The following is a 25,504-nucleotide window of genomic DNA, read 5'->3' as shown; positions in this document are numbered from 1 at the left end:
GCGAAGAATTCGCACTCGAAATTTATAGCCCTGTTGTACAAATATCATGTAAGATACCTCTGTGTAAAAATTCACATATTCGGCTAGGAAGAAAATTACCTGACTCAATGACTTACGAACTACATTGCGATAATGACTTAAAAATTGTTCAGTATAGTTAATGAAGGCTGCATCAAAGAGTCAATAAAAGCTAAGAGCATTCCCACGGAATTAATTTTAAAGTCTAAGATCTTGCAGACAAAATGCGTGCTTTAAAAATGCTATATTGCCAGAGGCAGGTCATAGGCGGATTTAGGACTGAGTTCCTGGGGGGGGGGGAGCAGGATTTTTTTTTTTTTTGAGCAACATTTTTATAGCCCCCACCCTTATGTTTTTATCTGTTTTCTGTTATGCATGTCCATGCTTTACTTTTTTTTGTGTGTTGTTTTCATTAATGTTCATGTTCTCCTTTTTGAATTGACCTTAAGTGAGGGGGCTGGTATCAAGAGAGTGACGCAGGGCTCCCTTTTAAGTGGGAAATAGAATATCTCGAATTTTAGGGGTCCCGGGGGGTTCTCCCCTGGAGGAAATTTTGTAAAATGGATAGAAAATTCTGCATTTTGAAGCCTTATAAAGGTTAATGGGACAGACATAGAAATTGATAACTAGATTATACAGTTGTACAGTATAGTTCAAGCCTTGTAAGAAACAGTCATTTTAAGTTTGAAAGAAAAAATAAACTATAGATTTCTTATTACAACAAGCTTTTTTAATTATATAAGTAGTGCAGAAAACAAAAAGGAATAGAGGTAGTGTATCATTTTTTTTCCGGGCTAAACAGATTAACAATATGCAGTAGAAGTAAGATAAAAGCCATCAATACAAAAGAATTTCCAAAATACTACATTCGGGATTGAATGTATAGCAAGGTATGAAACATGTGAGTCACAAAAATTTATTTCGAATAATATGTTACAAACAAGAGAACCATGATTTTTACATTTTTAATGCGGGATGTGGCAAGGAGCTGAATTTGACAACTTTTGGCATTCCTCTCCCTTTACCATTTGTTAGAAATTTTAAAATGTTAGGTTTGTAGCCACACGTTTCCAAATATTCAAAGTTTTCAAGCACTTGAAAATGAAATTAATTTTTTCACCAATTTCCATTTTTTAAAGAACGAATCATGCAATTTTTTTGGAAATTAGGAACCCACTTCAAAGCATGGACCCTAAGCAATAGCTTGTTTATCTTATAGGCAAATTCAGCCCTGTTTGTAATTCACTTTTACCAGCATATTTTTGCTTGATTTTTTTGTAATTTATACAAAAAATTGTCAGTTTTTACGATTAAAGGATTTTTACGATTTTACCAATCTTTGTCAGGTTTTTATAGATTTTTATAAAATTTTAGCAAATTTTTCCAAAACTTTTGATGACTCAATTATTTAGATTTCAATAATGACAAGGACTGACTCACTTAGACTTAGATGATTATGACTTACCTTACTTTTTAAACAGTATTTATAAAGTAAGTAAAATTGTACTTTCCCTCTAAGTAAAAAGATTCAGTTAATTAGAACACTCAGATAACTGAAATTTATTCAGTTTGCGATAGAATTTAACTTCTCTCACTCTCTCTCAAAAGAAAAAAGGGAAAAAAACTATTTTTTAGAATCTCTCAAAAAGCCAATTAATCTACTAAGAACATAAATATTATGCACAAATAATGCTTTAAATATGGACACATCATAACGAGTAGATCATTCTGTTAACGCGAATGGGGGGGGGTAGTTTTCCTCCCTTTGTTTTAGGTTCTAATTTGTTAAAATAATCGTCAATTATTAGAAGTGTTGCAGCTTAAAGTATAGCTTGTTTAGCCTATATTTTCATACACTTGCCCAAATGGTTTTCAGTCTAAAATAGTAAATTTAGACACATTTTCAGCACCCCAGTGACAGCTGCACTATTTGTATTTAATGTTCGTTTTTTTTTTTCTTTTGTTTTCTCCCATCAAAAAAAGACATTCGCTATTCTCTTTATTTTCACTGAACTATTCAAAAAAGAAAAAAAGTCATGATTTCTTTGTTTTAATATTTTGGAAGATGTGTTGTTACTATATAAAGTCCTCTCAAAACTGGGGGGTATTGCCCCCCTATGCCCCCCTATAATCCACCCATGCTCTTCTAAACTATTCAAAAAAGAAAAAATAATGATTTTTTTGGAAGATGTGTTGTTATTGCATAAAGTTCTCCCAAAACTGGGGGGGGGGGCATTGCCTCCTCTGCCCCCCCATAAATCCGCCCATGAGGCAGGTCACTCGAGCAGAGGCTTGACCCCGGGACCATTTGGTTAAAAGCTGAATGTTCTACCGATTGAGCTACACGGCTCTCCCTTCTGACAATCCAAGAAGAGAAGCGGATTTGTAATTCACTAAAGGACGCATCTATTCAAGGACCTCTTCTTAGATTATTTTAAATGTCAAATTTGAGGGAAGCGGTACATTTTTAGATCGTAGGTCTATTTTCATCATTAGCTTGCACGATAAGCTTTCAAATGAGGGTGTAAATCATGGAATTTGATGAAGGAATAAGGAAGACCCCTCACGAACCCACAGAAAAAGAGACTAGAGAAATAATATATAAGGCTGTTTCTCAATGGTTTTATTTGTTGGAAGAGCCATAACTTTTTCAATACTTCATCAAATTCACTAAATAAAAGACCATTTCAAAAATTTTGGAAATGCTTTCGGCGGGGAAAAGAAAGAACAATTTGTATTTTGGTTTTCTTTTCTAAAAAACAACAACATTTCTTCTGTTCTTACTGCGTATTTATTCAATGCATAGTATCCTAAATTGGAGAATCATTACTTGGTTAGAACGCCAAGTTAGTAATATGAAGGTCGTGAGTTCAAATCCCCATGGGCTGAAAAAGTCGTTTCAAAAAATTTTTTTTTTGCTGAATTCTGATATAAATGAGTATCTAAATGATTGATTATGAGTATTTAAACTCATTGCAAGTTTCTGAACTGCAGTTCTGTTGTTGTTAAAACCCAGAAACAAAATAGTCGTTTTTACATGGTAATTAGCGGTATGACTTTTTACGAATATTTTACCAAAGGAGAGCTATTGATTTCGATTTATTTTGTTGCTGTATTACGGAGTATTTTGAATTTGATCCGGTACCATAAGAGCTTTTCCTGCAAAAATTAGCGGTACGTAATGTGTCAAGAAGCGCAAAAAAGCAAAAAAGTCGCAAAAGGGGGCAAAAATGCGCAAAATCTTTTTGAGGGAGAAGTCGGTGGACAACAAAAAATGTAGGAAAATATAGGTTGAAACTGTTTACAGACAATAGATAATTTTCGGCTAGTTCGGTTATTTGAAATGAGTGCTCTCCCCCCGCCCTCATTTCAAACACAGTCAACTCTCGATAACTCGAACTTCCAAGGGACCAGCTAAAAAGTTCGAGTACTGTTAGTTTGAGTTGTGCGAAGTTTCCACAACAGTCTTGAGAGTTTGGGACCCGATGAAAACTTTGAAATAAAGGAATATTTCGAGTTAAAAACTTCGAGTTACCGAGATTCGACTGTAATTTACAAAAAAGCTCTGTCACGAACATAATGCTAACAGATCTCAACAGGCAGTATTCTCTTGGTTAGCAAGCAGTAGTTTTTATGATTTAATTTTCTGCTTGAAGAAACTGGTGTGATACAGCTGTACATTGAAGATTTCTCAGCTTGTATTATTGCTGTATTATTGCTTTGCTTTAGTACTTTTTTGCGCATTTTTGAGATGCTATTTAGTGTCGTTCAGAATACTTCTTTTAAGTTAAAAATTAAAAGTAATATTTATTTGAGTTTGTTCTTCTACCTACATGTGCTTATTGTTTGCTAATAACTATTTAACAAGAATTATGAGCGAAATGTGCTCTCCTTCTTACTGGGTCTTTTAAACCAGTTTTAAAGGTTTAAACTTTGCTTTGTTGCATACTTTGACCAATTTTGGTTAAAAGTTTAGTGAACTTAGGCAGGCATCTATATATATAATTCTCTTACGTGCCGGCAAATGAAGGGGTGAATTTCTAAACCTCTGTTGGCAACACTTCGCCGATAAATCATGTAAACAAACTTCTACGTTGTTTTGAAATCTTGAATCACAGAATACTCAACGAACTTTTTTTTTTTTTGAGATGAGTTTGAGTCGGGCTGTGGCCCATTTCAACCTTAATCAGCAAAGAAAAGCTCAAAGAAGGCAGGAAACCGTTCTTGAATCCAATTTAAGACGAGCCATTTCCAGAGTTGTATTCTCTGATTCGCTGCCGATAATTTTTAGCGGCTGGGGAATTTTCAGTCAGCAGTTCCTTCAACAGATCAGGTGCGTCACACAATGCCGGTAACCGCACCTTTCCGTCATGGCAACATTTAGTATATTTATTTGCAGTATTACGCTCTTTCTGCCAATAAAGAGCACCACAAAATTCGCATTCTTCACACATTGCTCCACAATCATGTTCATCGGCAATGTTGTTTTGAACGCGTAGGCGCTTTGAGCGTCGTCTATTCTCTGCTTCAGTACGACAGTTCAGTTCAAAATGAATAACCGAGAAAGAATTTACTTTATTCCTTTTATTCTCAGCTGAAAGGTTTCGCCAAATTTGTTTAGGGTTATAGTAGTTTTAGTATTGTGCAAGCAAAGTAGCCTTGGCGAGTTTTCGCGTTTTTAGTTAAACCATTTTTTGTTCGTGACGTGGCAAGGATTCAGAATAACAACAAGAAGGACAAACGTTTGAGAAAATATGTTTGGTGCTCTCTGAGCCTGTTTTTAGTCATGGCCAGCTCTATGTGGCATTATCAAGAACAAGATCTTTTGAAGCAGTGTCAGTTGTGGCTCCCAAACGGGACATTTTTAATTGTGTATATGAGGAAGTTTTCTCAGATTAGAATATATAAGAGTGTAAATATGTAAATATATATAAGAGTGTAAATATGTAAATATATATAAGAGTGTAAATAATGTAAATACATCCCTCGGGGGAGCCTGTAACCCCTAGAGGGCGCGTCCCCAGGTGGCGGATAGGGGAATGCCTTCATTGGTTTTCCAATGGGTGGTAGAAGGGAAATAAAATACCTTCCGCGGACCAACAGGTAGAAGTGCAATCTCTCCAAAGCAATGACAGACACTTTTGTATCTATAATGGTAAAGTTGTGCACATTGCCAAGGCAATCATCTTACATACAGCAAAGTTAAACTGTCGAAAATCTGGCTAAAGCAGACAAATTAACATTATGAACGTAATTTTCATATTGGTTAAATGGATGGTGACCTAAATGCAATTACCAACTTTAATTTTTACGGAAAATTTTAGCTAGGCTAATGTATTGGCATACAGCGAGCGAGCGAAGCGAGCATGGATCGCGAAGCGATCCACAGGGAACTGCGTAAGCAGTTCCGGGGGTTGGCGAGCGATAGCGAGCAGGGGGCGATAGCCCCCTAGTTGAAACATATTTCAAGATTTGAGAAATCGACTTTGTCACCACATTTTAGCTATAAACTACTATTTTTAGACACACCAATTTTTGATGAGGCTAGAAAGTCTTCTCGCTAGTTAGTCTTTTCGCTTTTAAGATTCCTTAGTCTTTTCTGCTTTTTTTTTTTTTAATTGCCGAGGCGGGACAGAAAAAAGCGCTTATCGGTGTGCGTAAATTTGGTGCCAATCAAGATAGCCACTTGTTAAAATCCCCCCCCCCTTCATAATCTATCGAAAATTTCCTCTTTTATTTTTTTTTTATCTCGTTTCGTTCCCTGACAATTATCTATTTCTACGCCAACATTCACAACGTTGTACAATTGAAATTAAATTAAAACTGAATCAAAACAAACTTTTCCAAATAACAATTTGCTTAACGCCATAGGATGAAAGGAACTGTTCTACATCCTCACCTGCTTGACCTGCGCAGTGAGCCTCTGATTTTGCTCCTGAAGCTCCCTGAGCAGTCCCTGCTTCTCTTTCTCGCTGTTCCTCTGCAGCTGCGACTGCTCTTCCAACTCCCGCTGCAGTTGCTCCACATCAGACGTCAGCTCGGCGATGCGACTGTCATAATCGCCCACCAGGGAGTCTAGCTTCCGACGCAACAGGTGCTTCTCTTGCTCTAGGACCTGAAAAGATACGACCGTTTCATTACAATTAATATTGAAATCTCTATCAACGTATCTATCCGTGGAAAAAAAAAATTTCTTGGGTTAATGTGCATTGTGTTGAAGGCAACATAGATCAACGCCTCCTAAATACCAAATGCCTATCATCTTTGCTTCTAAAAGTGATCCTCCGCCGGTACACAAACAATGCTACCTGGCGGCAATACATGGATGGTGTTGCTATGACGATGGATCCAAACAATTCAAATTAAATTGTTAATTGGTTAATTTCAAAATTTAAATTTAGAAGTCAATTAATTGTGTTCACCGCTTTTACTTTCTAATGCTTTCGACCTTCGATAGATACAGGGCCATCCGAAGAGCTGACGGCGCCCGGGGCGAATTTTCCTGGCGCCCCCCCCCCCCGTTTTATACACACAGAAAAAATCAAAGTTATAACATCGGTGCATAATACGCGTGAACGTGTCATACTTGAATTTTTTCCATATTAATGAACAGAACAATCAGTGGGCTATGGACAATACAAATTAAAACACAAGCAATGAATCTGTTTCTAATATTTGTAAAACATTAATAGCACAAAAATTTTTCGAAAAATTTAAAACTGAATTAGTTACTCACCATTGATCAAACTAAGAACACGAATAAATAATTTGCTGATTATAAATATAAAATGGATTTATCGAAGTAAATAGCATCAAGATTAAATTTCGATCCGGACTCATCCGATGATTCTTTTCAAGAGTTTTTTGGTTTCACTTGTACCAGCTTTCATATATGTTAAAAACAAAGATGACATTCTTTTGCATCAAATATTTGTAAGTTTTAGGGAAAGCTTACAAATACTTAACAACTTCGAAAATCGCTCAGAATTGCGTTTTTGAAGCTCTTTTCGAAATATTACTGGCCCTAATATATCAAAATATTGCCTTATAATTGCATTTTAAGACTTGAGCTTATGAAAATATTCGAGCGCGGGTGCCCATACCGACTTTTTTTAATATCATAAGCAATGGGTTTTTAATCGACACTTACAAAAAAAAAAAAAAAATGCATGTAAAACATTGCTTAAATTTTTTGTACCACAACTTAAAAAAAAAAAAATCAGCGAAATGCTTCTAATCCTCCTACACATAAAATCTTCAAAGTTTGTCTAAAGTTGCGTTTTTGAAACTTCAATTCGAAAACTTGCTGAGGGGAGAAGGAATGAATTTCAATCTATTTTTAAAAAAATCCATCGGAAACAGTCTCTGAGATTCCTCCCTTACTCTTACGTCAATAAACAAAGCCCATAATCACGTTTTAAAAGCTAAAATTGCGTTTTAAAACGAAAATTTTCAAAAAATTTACCTTTCCTATAAGATTTTTAAAAATTTATTATTATTTTTTTTGTTATAATTTTTTTTTGTTTTATATTCTCTTTATTTCAATATTCTTTTTATTTTTTTTTATTTATTATTATTATTATTATTATTATTATTATTTTTTTTTTTGTTCTTTCAATGTGCCCGCCCCCCTAAATTTTTTTCCTAGTTACGTCACTGCACGCAGGGGCAGAATTCAAGCAAGTTTGGTGGGAACTAAACAAAGGAGAAGTCCCTTTTGTTTGATTCTAAACAGTTATGTTCTCAGAAATTGTATCTGCTTCAGTGATACAAAGGAAACGAATGTTCTGGAGACTGGGAGAGAGGAATATTTTCGTGCCTTGGGAAAAATAGAGAATCATTACAATGATTCTGTATTTTTGTGCGTCTATGACCATATGACGGCATTTATACGATATATGGGGCATTTTATACGATAAATCACCTCTCACTTCGTGCGAATGTCGTCGTGTTTCTTTGAAACCAGGGGCGCCCCTCATTTTGTGGCGCCCGGGGCGATTGTCCCACTCGCCCCCCCCCCCTTTCGGACGGCCCCGGATAGATGGCAGTAGCAAAAAGACCGAAATTGTGCTTACTGGAATCATTTTGCTCTATGCTAAGAGCAAGAGCGCGATAGGCATTTATTTAGTATTTAGGAGGCGTTGCATAGATGAAGAAAGTGTAATCTCGCTATTGTCCGTTTTCCATGAGAAGGCACTTGACTCCTCCTTCGTCACGTGGTATCCGATGATTCTATTTCGCTGTTTTCATCAGAAGGCATATTCGGATCACAGCATTTTGTTGTAAAAGCAGCAGTTTTAAAACATAAGAATAACGAAAATAGCAACAGACAAGTGAAGCAAGTTATATGAAGGACAGTAAGACTTTTTTACACATTGAGATGCACGCTCAAGTTAAGATTGTCTGGTTGTCTCATTTAGAAGCTCGTGGATATGTTTACCCATCACCCCCGCGTAAAATGGAACTCTGCGTTAGAGGAGGCGGGGCTAAGTGCCTTCTCGTGAAAAACAGACAATACAACGAATACCAAAACGACGAAATATCCGTTTCAACGAAATACATTAAGTCTCGAATTAATTACCATTACATAGCTTGAATTCTATCAAAACGAAAGTCGTTTCAATGCTCTCAATGTTCGTTCGTTATAACAAAATTTCACCGTATTAGATAGATGCACCACGAGAAACCGATTCCACGGGCTAACAAGATCACTCAGAAAACGGACAAACGTCTGAAAAACTCTTTTAACAAAATCCTGAGTGAAATTACATTAAAAAAATGCTCACTGTAAAAATTTCAAAGAATTTTTTATTGACAAGCGCAAGGTGTATTTCTTTTATGTGACGGAAACAGCTTTTGCCCGTCTACTTTCGAAATTCGTCAATTCTCCCACGTTCAATGGCGGCCAGTGGTTGCCGCCACGAAATTGTGTATCTAGTCCTCATATAAATAACAGCCGATGATCGAGTAACCCACGTGTTTCAACAATGAAACTCGCGCCACGGCGTGAAAATTTGATAAAATGTTTTGGTAATGTTTGACATGCAGGGAAAGGCTTTATTGCGACAAGAGAAGACTGAACTCAATCTGGTAACTTAACTGTTTTACTCGTAAGACTGTGTCAATTCAGGGGAATGAAGAAACGAAAAAATGGTCAACAATGAACGCTACCTACTGGAGTTTAGGGTTAATCCACTGGAGTAAGGGTTACAATTTCAACTATCAAAATATCACCAAACAGGCAATGGCTTCGTTCAAATGTAGAAGCAATTTTCACCCGTCATACCAGGACGGGAGACTTTCTAGTCATACAATATTTAAGATGGACAGGATCGATAGATGTGCATCACCTCGATAAGGTATGCTTATATATTTCTGTTAAAATCTCTAGCGACTTGTGTTTTAAGAAGAAAAAAAGGTGAAAATTTGAATTTTGTGACAATCGCTCACATTTCTGGTCATTTCTATTAAGCATCATGACTTAGAAAAGAGATCATAATAAAGATTCATCATAATAGAACAGAGATAATATTTATTCCAAAGTGTTCTTTTTATTAAAAAAATATTGATAGCAAAATTATACAGATTCCTAAAAATCCTATTTTAACTGAAGTATTGTCAGTTCGTCAGCCATTTACAGCTTTAAAAACATTGCTCAAGATAAATTTCACGAATGATATATCACTAAACAAGTCTGATTTTAAGCATTTTAGTTAGTTCTTACGTTTCAAACTTTTTTTTTTTTTTTTTTTTTGATTCGTTGTGCCTTAAAACGAAAAAAAAACTCATAATCGGGAAAAAGTCGCAAATTTATCCGAAGACACGAAAATGTGTACCGAAAAACCAACAACTACAATAGTTTGTAAGCAATCAGTCATTTCTGCTGGCTCCACAAAAAAAAAAAAAAAAAAAAAAAAAAAAAAAACCACTCCATAGTTAGGTGAAACCTTGGGGATGCCCTCACCAAAAGCTTCCACTTCTATAGCTTCCTTTGTCTCTTAGACGGAATAACACTTGACTCACGATGCGGGTGTTTGATCTTGTTAGAATACGATAGAACGCCTGCATGAATTGACTGTAAATCAATAATATTATATTAACGTTAGTGATATGTAATCAAGCAAGATAAACGAGCGCACTATTCTTTATATTAGACCTGTGAGTTTTATTCCCTTGAATAGTAGAACATAAGCGTCAGTTATTACAAAAGCACTTAGATTCGCAAAACTTTAATTTTCGCTACTTTCGCCAGCCCATCCTAATCGTGAAAATTCAATCTTGGCAAAATATTTCAACTTTTTACATGAATTCAACTTTCGATTCTGTGTTTTCAAAACCCATTAAAAAAAAAATGAAAATACTAAACCTCAAATCATGAAAACAATTTAAAAGGAATAATTTCGCAACATACAAATGAAAATAAGATCTGCATTTCAGAACTATATGGCTCCAGTACTTCTTTTGTCAGACATTAATTCTTTTTGTTTATAGCAGGGGTTCCTAAACTTTTTCGACTCGCGGCACCCTCTTTAGAATTTGAATTTTCTCACGGCACCCTAGCCTATCTCTGTTATATTATGTATTGATACTATGGACATTTCACGGCACCCCTCGCCCTTCTCTGCGGCACCACAAGGTTAAGCAGCACCCACTTTGAGAACCCCTGGTATATAGTATAAGGGGTATGACATTGATGTCGAAGTTTTCGAGATGTCAATGTTCTTGGGTCATTTTATAGATACTATCATTTTTTTTTTTTTTTTCATTTTGAAGATGGATGTTTTAAAACACTGATATTTTTCAACCGATGTCACTTCCCTGAGAAAAATTTCATTATAATTTTCAATTAAAATACAAAAACAACAATATCGAAAAAAGATCGAACCCAGAACATCGATGTTCCAAAAACATCGAAAGTAAAACATTGATGTTTTAACAAAATATCGACATCGATGTCGGGTCGCACCCCTAAGTTAAACAGTGCGTCCTTGTAGCTTTGTCATTGACTATCCCAAACTGAGTCCCGAAAAAATAGCGGAACTGCAATCTCCGGATGTTGAAACTGAACTGTTCGGTATTTGCTTGAAATGCTTATTTATTTACGCAGGAACATAATAAAAACCTGATCTTTCCTACGTCTTTACTAAATTGTGTATATTACTGTTCAAGTGCTGAATTTAATTATTCTGCAGATAGTCAAGGTAATGTGAAATTAACTAGGGTTTATTTAATTGTTTCCTTACTCAAATTACCTAGAAAATTTTCAAAATACCTAGATAATATGCATCTACTCAACTAAGCACTCGTTGAAGTGAAAATAAGAGTTTTTGCTGGAACAATAGCATCGTTTCTGTACGCTTAAATCAACATAATCTTGTATATTTTTCGATGTCCGAAGAATCAAATTGATGCAATCAATCAATAAATTAGTTGTTAGAATCAATTATCAATCAATTTAAAAAATTGTACTATGAACATCAAATGGTCTTTTCAGTTAAGGAAATTAATATAATATCATTCATTTAATTTTCGATTTATAGATAACCAAGTTAAAATGCAATTACTAGGATAATTACAATTTATCAAACAAACGTTATGATAAAATTATATTTACGCTATTCATTAAGCAATTGATAACACTGTGGAACAGTGGTTCGGCTGACTTAGGTGCTTGATTTATTTTTGACTAGCTTTTAGCACCAGAGTTTAAAAATCGATCTCCCCACGCTTCTCGTGGTCTGCCCCCCTTCTCGTGGTCTGCCACGTGAAGTGTTTGAGCTACACAGTGATCAAAGCGACCAATTTGCATTATTGATGAAAAAATACAGGGAAAAAGAAAAGAAAAAAAAATGTATTTAAGGTAAGTAGCAAGAATTACCTTTTTATCCTCCCAGAAGTACCGTGCGAAGCCTTCGCACTTTATATCGGTAATTTAAGAATTCAGTTTTTAATGGATATATATATATATATATATATATATATATATATATATATATATATATATATATATATATATATATATATATATATATATATATATATATATATATATATATATATATACAGTGAAACCTCCGAATAGCGGACAGTCAAGGGACTAGAAGTTTTGTCCGTTATTGGGAGGTGTCCGCTATTAGGAGGCACTACTTATTTTACCATTTTCAAAATGGGCTGTTGTTCCCTTTGTAGAACACAATCGAAACAATTGCGAAAGGTTTACTACATTTTAAGTCAAGCGTAATTAATCTGTTTTTTCCTTATAAAGGTATACTGACAGCACACACTTGTCTTAAAAAGCATTTAATCAATTAAAGTAATCAATTAAAACAGTTTGACATCTCTTTTTTGCATTACCAACGGCGGCGATTCGGCGGAGCAACCCCCTCCCCCCCCACTTTTTATGGTTAATTTATTTATTTTATCTCGAGTATCACTATTGCATGATTGACAGTTGGCAATATGACTTTGAATATGGGCAAATCTTTTTCATGTCTAAAAATTAAACAACCCAACGAAACCACGGCGCCATAAAGCCGACTACTACCGGCGCCGGTTTGCTCAATTGCATCTCCCGAGAGCCCCAGTTAGAAAAAGGTCCCAGTTTCTTCTTTTTTATCTTAACTTTTGAATAGTTATTGTGTACAAAATTCATTAAAATCTTAAGAAAAACGTACGTTAATTGTTAGACTGACATCAGTTTTCACTTATCTGCTTCAATACTCTCAAAACTAGCCGTAATAAAATTATGACTTTTTTTTTCTTTTTCATTTTTTGCTGCCCGCAAAACGTAGCATGCCTTTTAGTTCTTCTTTTTTTCTGCCCCCAACTTTTAAGCCCCAATCGCTGTCTCTGCCCATTACCACCCTTTTAATTCCAAGAAACAGTGATCAGTAAATGACGGCGGGGGGGGGGGGGGGCAATATCAGTTGTGGAGGATGAAAAGCTTTGTAAGGCAAGCAGTTACTAAGATATTTTGTGAAAAGAAAAAAAAACGGAAGTGCTACGATCGCAAGGGAAATTTTTTGTGAAATAAATGTCCGTTATTCGGAGTGTCCGTTATACAGAGTGAATTACATGGAATGGCCTATATTGAGGGACTGGGACTTGCAAAAATGTCCGTTAATCAGAGGTGTCCGTTATTCGGGGGTGTCCGTTAAGGGAGGTTTTACTGTATATATATATATATATATATATATATATATATATATATATATATATATATATATATATATGTGTGTGTGTGTGTGTGTGTGTGTGTATGTGTGTGTGTGTGTAAATTGAAAAAAAAAAGACCATGGGTGTCATTTTTCCGCCGTTTGCCGCAGTGGTAAGTTTGGTAAGTTTAAAAATAAGGAGTAAATTCGATTAAGAAGTGAGGAAAATCTGGTACAGCGATTTTTTAAAAAAAAAAAAAAAAAAAAAAAAAAAAAAAAACGGGCTACAGAAATACTATATTAGATAGAGGAACTGAATGAAAAGCGTAATTTCAATTTGGAGTATCATTTTTTTAATTTATGGGTCATTCCAACGAAAATGGTACATTTCATGTCTGGCACTTTTGGATTTTTTACAGAAAATTTGATAGTTAATATGAATTAATAATATTTTTTTCTTTATTCTTCATGTAATTTTGTATCATGAGGTATTTTTTATTTTTAATATTTTGATTTAGGATTTTTTTAAAAAAAGATTATGTAAGTCAAAAAGGCAAAATCTTGATGTCCCAGCATTAAAACAGTGACAGTTAAAAAGTGATTTAAGTAATTGCTTAGATGCAATAACAAAAAAAAAAAAAAAAATTCCAATTATATTGCAACACCTTTATTGTAACAATTTAAACAATAATTTTTTTAGAAACAATTTTTTTCAATGAAAATGCAGGGAATTTACAATTGTCCCTACAGTTTACAAATTTTGAAATGTCCACTCTGTTACAGTCATTAAAGAATAAAAAAATATTTTTACAAAAAAACTATCAAACTTTTGAGATGACCAGATGGTAAAAACTCCATGTTTAGCTAACCCTAGTGGATTGAACAATCAACAAGAAAGGAAAGACTCATTCTTTGTCTCTGATAGCACATTTGAGTAACAAAATGTCCACTATGTTACATTAATTTTGCTAATTAAAATTTAAAAATAAAATCTAAATTACATATAAAATAGTAATTTTGGAGTTACTCTTTGCGTTAGTATTACTATTTTAACTGTTACTTTATGTTTAGGTTTAGAAATTTTTTTTAACTACTTATTTGTCCACTCTGTTATATGTCCACTCTGTTACACTTCTTGTCTTTACAGAGTGGACAATATTTATGGAAATAGTAAACAAGTCCCATATTCTATTGATGTTTTTCAAAAAGCGTAGTTTAACAAATTTATAGAAAAATTGAATTAAATACAAAATTTTTAAAAATGAAACACTGTCTATTTTCTCTGCTTAAACATAGAGATTACGTCTGCCTTGAATAATAGTGTCCACTCTGTTACAGGTATGTCCACTCTGTTACAGGAATATTTTGACTGATTTGATTGTAATTTTTTTTAATATTTAATTTAAAGGTTAATTTGCATAGAACTACACAATTATTAACTAGAATAATCCAGCTTCAATCTTTTTTCAAGTTTGTTTCATATAATAATAACTTTTGCAAATGATTTTTTAATTTTTGTATTTTTGAGTAAGATAATTAGCAATGAAACTTAAATATGCCTTTTACAATGACAGTTTAAAAATTTGTAGGAAAGATATGTTCCATTTGTTTATATAAAACAAAGAAAAAAAAAAATCAAAAAATAATTGAAAATTTTGAATTTGATGTTGTTTTTAAATGTGTAACAGAGTGGACAAAATCTTTCATTTCTGATAAAAGATTTGAGAAAATTGGATATTAATACCAAGTTGAGCTAATTAATTTTTATAGTTCAGATAAATTAAACTCTTTTGCCATTATTTGACATTAATTTTTGTTGGATTAGATGAATTTGAAAAAAAAAAAATTTTAACTGAAATGTACCATGTTCACCGGAATGACCCTTATATAAAAAAAAAAAAAAGAAAGAAAAGAAACCCAGAAGAACCTACATTACTCACCAGAAAGTACGATAAAAATTATTTTCCAGTAAAATCAAGCAAGAGTACGATTTAAAGTTAAAGTGAATGAAATTGAAATTAATTCTAGCACTTCCTTAATTTTGTTTAATGAACCTTAATTTTGCTAATTTAAAAAGGAGGGAAAGCATTCAATACAATGCTTCTTCACCGTACGAGTTTTTAATTAACCAATTCGTGTGCACGTAAATTTACAAAAACTTTCATTCTCTACAGCCTCAAAACATCTTTACAAACTATGTCCTGGCAGCACAATCCACAATAAAATGGCGCCGAGAGTTGGAAATCCTTTCATTAATATGTCATTTTCCGAGGTGCAGAGTGTCCTCTTTCCGCCGTTCTTTTTAAACACATTCCTGAAACTATTACGGTTTTCGCTAATGAGCGCTTTCCGCTCAAGTAATGAAAAAGTTAAGAGGTAACACAGAAAAATTCATTAAAAGGCATTTCCGGATTTCCGTCAGCTCTTTGTCTGCTGCAAAATATTGTTTCTGTCCATTAATGCCTTGCGTGGTTTCAGAAGTGGACTTGTTGACATTTCAAGGCTTGGAGATATTAATGAACTTGAAGCTTATTAAAACGACAGCGATTTTTAAAGATGTATTATATTTACAATTTCTGCGTGGAACATCTGACTGATCCTATTTGTGCTAACGTGACTGAGATATAATATAAATTATCCCTATGTATAAGGACTATATGCGTCCTTATACAAAGTTCAAAATGTATCTTATGAGCTATCAAATAAAAATAATTTAAATAATAATAATTGAATTTTGACATCTTGAGTTCAAACTTTGTTTTCGCAATCATGAGTTTGTGTGTGTATGTAGGCGTGTGTTTATGTGTGTGTGTAGGATATGGACGCAACCTGGAGACGGTGCTAGCTAGAGGAGCAGTATCGGGAGAAACCGGTCGACACGGTGGTGCTGCAGAGGGAGGCAGGGGGGGGGGGAGGGTGTCAAATCATAGGAAATTAAAACAAAAAAAAATGAGAACAATAAGCAATGTGATTGCTCAGAAAAAAAAAAGCATTACTCCTTTATCTTTCTCTGAACCTTCCAATTTCTGAATAATTTTAAAATTCAGTGCATGATGCGTCACAAAACAACCTCGAGCTTTGTTTCGTGTCAAGTTTGTGCCTCATTTACGTTGGAATTAACAAATTGTACAGCAGGCCACAAAGGTAAAATATTTAACATACTTTTCTCCACTTTTCTCTGTTTGCTCTTGGAGAAAGGGGGGGGGGTGCCAGCTTGACATTGCTAATCAGTTTTTTGAATTGTCAAGAGGTCATAATCTGTAAATGAGTATTCTACTGTTACTCCAAAAAGAACCTTAGGCAATTTCTTAAGTTGCTTTGAATACCTATTAATCTTTTCCGGATATTCAGTTACGTAAGAGGATTATATGTAAGGTTAGAAGCTGCAGAATATGCACTTGTGACTCATTCGATTGGAAAATGTAAGTTTATCCAGCATAACCTGTACTTCCAGAAGAAAAATTTTAGAGCCTCCAATTATAAAAGTAATATACTAAGAACGGAGAGGATAGAGTAGTCTAATGCCCACTAGTGTAGTCAGAAATACCTCTAAAGGGGTTTTTTCATCAAAAATACCTTCTGGAAGTTTTTTTTTTTTTAAATCAAAAATACATTCTGAAGGGAGTTTTTTGATCGAATCTACCTTCTTAAAAAGGGTTTTTGATAAAAAATACCTTCTGACGGGTTTTTTTTTTTTTTTTTTTATCGAAACAGCCCTTTCCTACGAATAAACTACTGTATTAGAATTTGCATTTATGTTAAAACCGATGCCTCTGTGGTGTGTTTTCACCCTCAAAACCACCCCTTCGCTGCGCCACTGCTAAGGCCACATATTATGGGAGACGACTTACCTGACATTTTGGTCCCAAAAGAGATCGTGTCATACAACTAGCTATATGTACCAAAGCTGCATTGACTGATAGGCCTGACCAGATGGTGTTAGAACTGGAAGCAGAAACGGACCACTTCATTTTGTAATGGGTAGGATCAGCGAGATCGCGGTAGCAGTAAACCCTTTACTGGCTTGCGTGTTCCCTGCTAGCGCGATCTCGCTGATCCTACCTATTACAAAATGAAGTGGTCGGCTTCCGCTTCCAGTTCATCCGTCATCTCTTCGTGGTCAAGCTATAACTAAACTTCAGATGTGTTGCTGGATAGATGCTTGACTACTTTAGTTTATTGGGATTTTGAGAGACTTAAATGGGGAGGAGAGGTTTGCATATCCAATGCTTTTTTAAAACAAAAGGCTTTGTCGGATGTCTTTTCATCCATAAGTTTTTTCTTTTTTTTTTGTGTTGTTCCTTGTAACGCCAAAACACGTGTCTGTAGAAATCTGTGCTAGTTGACGCTGTTATTTCTTATTTTACTTTTTATGCACTAGGGTACTATCTCGTCGCCTTAGAGCAACAGTAGGATATCTTAGTGAGATTAGATGTCTTAGTGTTGCTCTGAAGCGACGATATATTTAACAGATTTTTAACTATTATCTGAACTAGGAAGTCGCCCGTCAAGGTATGACGGGTGAAAATTGCTTCTACTCTTCTACATTTGAACGAAGCCATTGCCTGTTTGGTGATATTTTGATAGTTGAAATTGTAACCCTAACTCCAGTGGATCAAACTGGAAGCATGAATTGTTTTGCTGATGATGTAAAAGTTATGGGGATTGTAAAAAATGAAGAACAGGTAAAACAGCTTCAAGAGGATTTAGATTATATTACTGAGTGGGCGGATAGGTGAGGTATGGCAGTTAATGTTGGGAAATGTCAAGTGCTACACTTAGGTTTAATGGGTTCAATCATTAGTCAGGCAGAAAATGTTATTGATCTGAGTATCTTAATAAATCAGGACTTCAAGTTTAGTCAACAGTGCAGCATTGCAAGTAACAAAGCCAATAGAATGCTTGAGTTTATCCACAGATCTATTTCAAACAAATTTAAGAAGGTTCTTCTGCCTTTATATAGGAGTTTAGTAAGACTCCATTTGGAGTATGCTGTGCAGTTTTGGTCGCCTTATCCGAGGACAGATATTTGTGTAGGAAAGGGTTCAAAGAAGGGTAACTAGACTAGTAAGGGGACTTTCAGATTTAGATTATGATACCAGACTAAATAGGCTTAATATGTATGGCCTGGAGAAAAGGAGGATCAGAGGGGACACGATTCAGTTGTTTAAATTTAGCAAAATGAATGATGTTAATGATTTAAATTTTTGCACCGAAAGCAGGACGAGGGGTCATTGTTTTAAGCTATTCAAATCTCAGGCTAACCTGGAAATAAGGAAAAACTACTACTTTAGTAGGGTTGTGGGCACTTGGAACAGCTTACCGGAAGAGGCGGTAATGAGCAAGGGGGTGGATAGCTTTAAGAGGGCCATTCATCTTCATTGGAGACTAATAAATTGACTAGGACCAGACTGGCAGGGCCAAGAGCCTGTTACTGGTCGTCACATTTGTATTTGTATTGGATTAACCCTAAACTCTAGTGGATAGCGTTCATAGTTGACCATTTTTTCGTTTCTTTATTCCCTTGAAATGTAGTAAAACAGTTAAGTTGCCGGATCGAGTTCAGCCTTGTCACAATAAAGCCTTTCCCCCCATGTTAAACATTACCAAAACATATTATCAAATTATCATGTCGTGGTGCGAGTTTCATTGTTGAAACACGCAGGTTACTCCATCATCGGCTATTATTTAAATGAGGATTATTATTTCTGGAGCGTCATTTTTTCAACTGAACGGGAAGAAGGTGGGGGGGGGGGGGGGAGAGATAAATAGAAGCGATTTTATTTCCCAAACCAATCATTTTGTAGTATTTTCAGCCCCTAATTAACGAGCTTCTCTCTCATTTATTTTCTAAAAGTCAATGGCATCCATCTAAAATAGCAACAAATGAGAAAAGAACAATGACAAGCCTCATTAATCCAAAATAAAGATTTAGTTTTGCATGTCTTTTCATTTCCTTTCACCACTAACAGACACCTCCCCGGCTATTGACATCGTCCAAAAGTCACACCGACATGCCAGACGGACAAATCATGGAACAGGTATTATTAGTTTGTGGAACAAAAATCCTCCCATTCACGGCAGGACAAACGTGTCGGCCGGGAAGAAGAAAAAAGCCAACTCTCACACCTACTCCCAGGCGAATTGTGTTTTTGTGCGTGTTCAACAAAGCGACCTGGAAAAGGGCAACACGGATCGCTTACAAAAGGAGAACTAATATCGGAATGAAACAGCGACTGACTCATGAAAAGGAGGCAGGAAACGGAGCGAAGAACAAATCCGGAAAGGACCCGCCTTCGCGATTGACTGTCCAAGCCCTGTAGGCCAATAGACAAGTCCGCTCTTTCATCATACCCAAGGTTGTAATAAATTTCTGGTGTAAATCTATATCGTGAAAACAGTTATAGCAGCAATTTACGACAGTCGTAAAATGCTGGCATAAAAGTTTGCTGTTTATAATGCTGGTCGACCCCATTTTGTTTCTTATTTATTTAAAATAGGTCCAAGATTGGCTTTATTAAACAGTTCTCAAAGTTTTTATTGCATATACATTTTGAAGTCAAAGTTGTTATAATAATTGACATTGTTCGAACCTTGGTCTAAACAGAATAAACTTTTATTGACATCATTCAAGTCAAGTCCTGGTCTCAACAGAATGGGCTTTTATGACATCATTCAAGTCAAGTCCTAGGCAAAACAGAATAGAACGCTTCGTGCCCAGGTGCCCACAGAGAGGGAGATGTAAACGCAACTAGCGGCGGCAGCCTTTTTCAAATCGTAATTAATTGTTTATCTATTTCTAAACCTTAGTCGTTTGAATAACCGACATTATTTAAGTTCAAGCCTAAACAGAATAGGACTTTTCGGGCCCAGGTGGGAGCGCTATTACAGGAAACTTTTTTAAAATTGAACTTTTCAAGCAGAAGCACAGATGCAGCACTCCGAAAAAAGTCCCTGTCTTATGTGGTCCTGTGGTTAAAGCTTTCGTCTCTCACTCTCAGCCAGACAAAAGTCCTGAATCGTTGCTTAAATAGCGACACGTCTTGGGGCTAAACGATGCTTTCTTCTAAGTCTGCTAAGGTAAAGTAACGTATTTTGCTTGTTGATTGTGGTTTCTTATGAACTCTACATTCATTCGCAGTGAAGAAGCACCACAATTGAGAACCAAAACATGTTACTTACCCATAGCAGACATAGAAAAAAAAAACATCGTTTAGCCCCAAGATGGCGGACGTATCGCTACTTTAGCTACGATCTAGGGCTTTAAGTCAGACGACCCGAAATCAATCCCAGCATGGAAAGAAAAAATATCAGTTCTCGCTTGTTGTAAAGTAAATCTACATATCATTAACGTAAAAAGTAGGCAGTTGTTGAAGAAAAGAACACAGAGAATAAAGATGTGTCGAAAAACACCAGTCACGGTTATGTCCTTCCGAATTTCAAATAGTAGCTCACTGCAGGTTTAGGAGCAGAAAGTTCTTCAACAAATTATTTGTAAAGTATATAAGTTCACATTCTGTTCCATAATATTCGATAGTGCTCGGAGCATATCATATAAAGATCAAACTAATCAAATCGTGCGATACCTAAAGATCAAAAATCAGAATAAAAATAGAAGCATAGGAATCTTCTACAGATTTAATTGAAAAAAGAAACAAAGCTGCTCTGATGGCCCTATTTTAGGAAAGCTTTATATCGATGATCATGATAAAAGGGATTGCAGATGTGAAATATAAGGTAATAATATGATACATTTTACAAGTAATAATTTTTATAGTAATAAAGCGGAGTTAATTAATTTGCTCACAATTATTTTCTTTTCTTCACGCAATTTACTTTCGAGTTTTCATAGAAATTTCTGTAAAATTTTCAGTTTTTTTTCTTTGCAAAAGTGTTTTGATTCTTAGCAATAATAACTATGGATAACTTTCTATTTCTGAGTTATTTAAACTATAAATTCATTACTTTTCGGTGGATTGTATGAAGCAAATTTATACAATGTCTTAAACTGCAACATATTTAAGTGCAAGTATTTTGAAAATGCCAAACTATTTGGTTATGTCGTTTAATTGTCAAACCGCTCGATTCCTTGAGACGCTTACAAATGGAGTCTTCACGGGGAGAAAAAATCCACTACACAAAGACCAAATTCTTAAATGTCCCTGATTGGTCCTGATAAATTCCGCCTTAAGCACATAGACGAATAATAAAATTTCTAACTTGTACGATCGTAAAACTGAACAAATATGAGTATGATAATGGATCGAAATTGATTGTTGCAGGGAGGATGAGGGATACAGATGGATCAAGTTAAGGGTGTGGTCATTCTCTTCTCTATCTTTATCCACGCTTTGAAGCACACTTTCCCCATCTATGAAACTGCTGAGATGTTCCTCATTTTTGACATTAATTCTTCAATACCGAGAATAATTTGTCCACAGATCATTGACTCCACCCTTCCTCAGGTGGTGCCAAGTGCTAAGGATAACCCAGGAAATTGACCAGCATGTTGAAAATACCTATTTTGAAAATCTAAAATGCATCCGAAGCTTTCATTCCGTTAAGCAACATTTTTCATCGTCTCACAGGTGAGCAGAAAAGAACAGCTTAGATATCTGTTTAAAGCAGCGGTAGGCAACCCATCGATCTCGAGCCTATTTTGAGTCGATCGTGGCAATATTTTAAAACCTTATTTTCTGTTCGAGTAGAATTAAAAAGCATTAACTTCTGGAACAAAACTAGGTCTAAGTCAAAATCAGAAATTATTTGAAAAATTCCCAAGCTTCTTATCAATTTTAAAACAAGCAATATACTTGTGTCTGAAGATACTAATAATCTAAAAAAAGAGTTGAAAAGTTATTCAAAAAAAAGTCTTGTTTCGATACTAGACGGAACGAATTAACCGTGTCATACGAGGGACGGGACGCCTGAATATAGATATTTTGTATTATTGTTCAAAATGTAAATTTTAGTTCTTAGAACAGATAAATTAAAAGTACTTTTTCTATTCCTGTTTGAAACTATATTTCCAACAAGATATTTCGGAAACATTAACTGTTCGCATAAATTTGAGGAGAACTGTATACGTTTGTGGTTCAAGAGGGGCGATTGAACACGACTTGAACCCCTAACGGGTGTGGTCAGCTTCACAAGAGTCTGCGCAATCTTGTTCTAAAACTTCCCTTTTAGAATGTCATACATTCTTCCGAAATAGCAACGAAATTAGAAAAGTATTCCATTCCATATTTTTTATTTGGAGGGGAAGGGAGCATCACATTAACCATAGACATTCTTCTAAGAAAATAGGGAGAGGAAAAGTTCAAAAGCATGATCATTTGTATCAAGTTGGGAAACTCATGGGGTTGTTCTCCTCTAAAATTATTTAAAAAAATCATCAAAAACTATCTTTTTTTCCTGGATTTTTCTCCCCTATATTTCGGTGTAAAACCAGAGCACCGGCCTCACTCTTATGAGCCCCACGTCCGAAAAGAAGCTTCACGTTGTAAAATTCTTTGAATGAAAGCTTGGAGGCATCACACGTTGCATAAGAGTCGCATCGCAGATCTTCAGTAAAGAACCTTCCCGTATTATGTATTTATTTAAGTTACATTCACAGATATAATTAAGATTGAACATGAAATGAATTATGCATATTAACTATACTGCCGTGCTAAGCGCAAAAGTGGTACCTGCAGTTGAGTTTACAATGAGAAATTCCTGTTTAAGTTGTGTGCCTCCAGGTATTTGATTCAAATAAAACTTTTTCAGAAATTTTTACAAAATATTTTCCATTGACAAATGAGTCAATGAGAAGCAAAGGAATATAAGTGGAAATTTTCAAGTTTTGAGTCAAACGTGTTTAAAGATAACATCCTAGGTAGGCTTTCACTGATTTTTTTTTCTAAATCATGCTGTACAGCAGCAACTACCAGGGCTACTAGTGTTATCTCTTGCCCCGCGATAGAAGAGAGGTACCCCTAGTATTTGTACTCTGATGGTTATCTCCAAATTTTTAATTTTGCCACTTACATCCCTTTGCTTCTCACTGTCTGAAATGATCATAAAACATTGTATTAGGGTAAAACATGTGGACAAAGAACCACCTGGTAACAATAACTCAATTTTGACAAAAAGTGCAGTTACGACTTTTGTGCTTAGCACAGCAGGATACTCAAAATTTTATATTATTTTCAATACAAAAAAAGAAAAGACTTCACTAATTGTGAAACATTCTAGAAAGTTAATATCTTTAAAGCAATAATTCATTTTGCTCTTTTATTAATAATTAAAATTCTACTGAAACTTTCTCAGTCAGCACGCGGACACTCCTCACAAAGAACAGATGTGGCAGGATCAATGTAAAACGAGGTGGATACAGGGTGTGGTTCAGAAACGAAGGAAAAACGATTAGAGAAGGGTGGAGATGTCGCCAAGCGATTGATGCGCTTTTTCAAAAGATTTTTTTGTAAAGAAAGAGGGACTTTTTTTTCTGAATAACTATCAGCTCTTGGAAATTTTAATGTCTTTCTAGAGCGTATTTCATAGTCTTAAAATCTTTTAATAAAACTCATAAATAAGTAATATTTAAACAACAAAAAAATAACACTGATTCGTTAAATATTATCGGGGATACAAAAACTGAAATATAAATGATTGTTCTTTCCAGTTTAGCTGTTGTCTAGCTTGGCTTTTTCGCTTATGTTAAGTATGTAGGTTCTTTTTCTCTCTCAATTTTAACATTAAAATAATCGAAAATTGAATGCTACGTATGACACTTCACCCTTAATTTTTATTGAGAGAAGAGAACTAAGAACTAGTCTGAAAAAGTGGGGGGGGGGGGGATATTTCTTTTGCTGAATAATATTGTATAACTGATATTTCAAATAATAAACAATTCCTGATCACCTGATTTAGTTCTGGCTCGATTGCAAATTGGTAGCGTTTTTGAGCAGATGTCACCAATTCAAGATTAAATTTAACGGGAAAATCAGTTCAAAACAAAGCGACCGCACAGGAAATACGAAAATAAGATAGTACAAAATTTTCCACGTAAGTCAAAGAAATTTCTCATGTTATTTCAAATACAGTGTAGCTTCAGTTATCTGTCTCACAATTGAAACATTTCGCCAACCGTTTCGAGATGTTTTCTTTTTTTACAACAATCAGCAACACACGAAGAAACTCTTCTCTCGATAAAGCATCTTCGTTGTTTTTAGCACACACCGTTGATGTTTCAAATTAAGTACAAATACCATCTGCTTTTATAAATATAAATACAATGAAGAAGAAGGAAAAACCTTATATTTGCTCCGAATTCCTTCAGTTCAAATATCCAGCTTCGAACGAGTTTGAAGAAACTATAAAATTTTCAAATCAAAACGTTGTAACTTGTAAGATGTCTTGGTGGAGAAATTGTAATTCACTAGCTTATATTCAACGGTTTTGATAAGCAATGGAGAAAATCAAGGTTTTATTCAACAGAAATAGAAAGTAATTTGGTCTCAAATGTTACAATACGAGGCAGAAAATTTATAATAAGCTTGAAAATTTCTTCTAAATTGTGAAATTTTAATAATGTGGTCACTATTGATTACATTGATTTCACGCCACCACTCATCAGTTATGTAAGCTAATTTTTGCGAGTTTTGTGGTAAAAAGGAACATTAAATTCATATAGATTTTAAATTAATAGCTAGTATGTTTTTCACAAACTTTGACTTCCAAACTCACTTTCCTTGCCAGGGCGTGACAAATAGCGAAAACTTCACAATAATTTTCTTCAAAAAGAAATTGAACTTAAATTTTCTTAGCCATTATTTACGGTTTATGGATGGAAACGCGATATCTTGAAAAAATTCACTGTCTAAATTTTGTTTTCTTGTGGAAATTGTGCCCTTCGATGACCGCATACCTTAGAGCAGGGATTAAAATTGGAGGGAGCAAGTAAAATCAGTAGCTTAGCAAAAGCTGACCCAAAGACTCCAAGTCACGTGACTCAGCAACGAGGAATGGTTGGCACGTTTTGCGTGAAACAAGCGAAAGAAACCTGATTTCTTCCAAGGTCTCACTTTAAAGTTTATCACGTGACTTGGGGTCATGGTTTCATGAATGAAAGTCTTCACTCCCTCCATTTTATCTCTTCTCAATGCCGCATACTTGTTTATTTAAATTCTAAGGTAGATGTCAAATATCTTTATTTAACTCAGTGTTTTACGGACGAACGGAGTGATATTCTACGAAGGATGATGCAGAAAACGTGTCGACTTTTATTTAAATTCTTTGAATCCGAATAATCACAAATGTATTGCATATTATCCAAGAAGTTTAGAATA

The 25,504-nt window shown here is 34.9% G+C and overlaps 1 protein-coding gene across 1 annotated transcript in view; it reads right to left on the bottom strand.

Annotated features, from left to right (window-relative positions):
• LOC129227222 (bicaudal D-related protein homolog) overlaps window positions 1-25,504 on the bottom strand; it is a 124,590-nt gene that overhangs the window by 29,143 nt on the left and 69,943 nt on the right. Inside the window, exon 2 of the mRNA XM_054861730.1 lies at window positions 5,918-6,133. Coding sequence (XP_054717705.1) covers window positions 5,918-6,133 — 216 coding nt within the window. The remainder of the gene's footprint in view (window positions 1-5,917; window positions 6,134-25,504) is intronic.

This window comes from Uloborus diversus, chromosome 8, assembly GCF_026930045.1.
Source record: "Uloborus diversus isolate 005 chromosome 8, Udiv.v.3.1, whole genome shotgun sequence".
NCBI classification, from domain to species: domain Eukaryota; kingdom Metazoa; phylum Arthropoda; class Arachnida; order Araneae; family Uloboridae; genus Uloborus; species Uloborus diversus.
The sequence above is the reverse complement of the archived record's forward strand: the minus strand, read 5'-3'. Positions and strand labels throughout refer to the sequence as shown.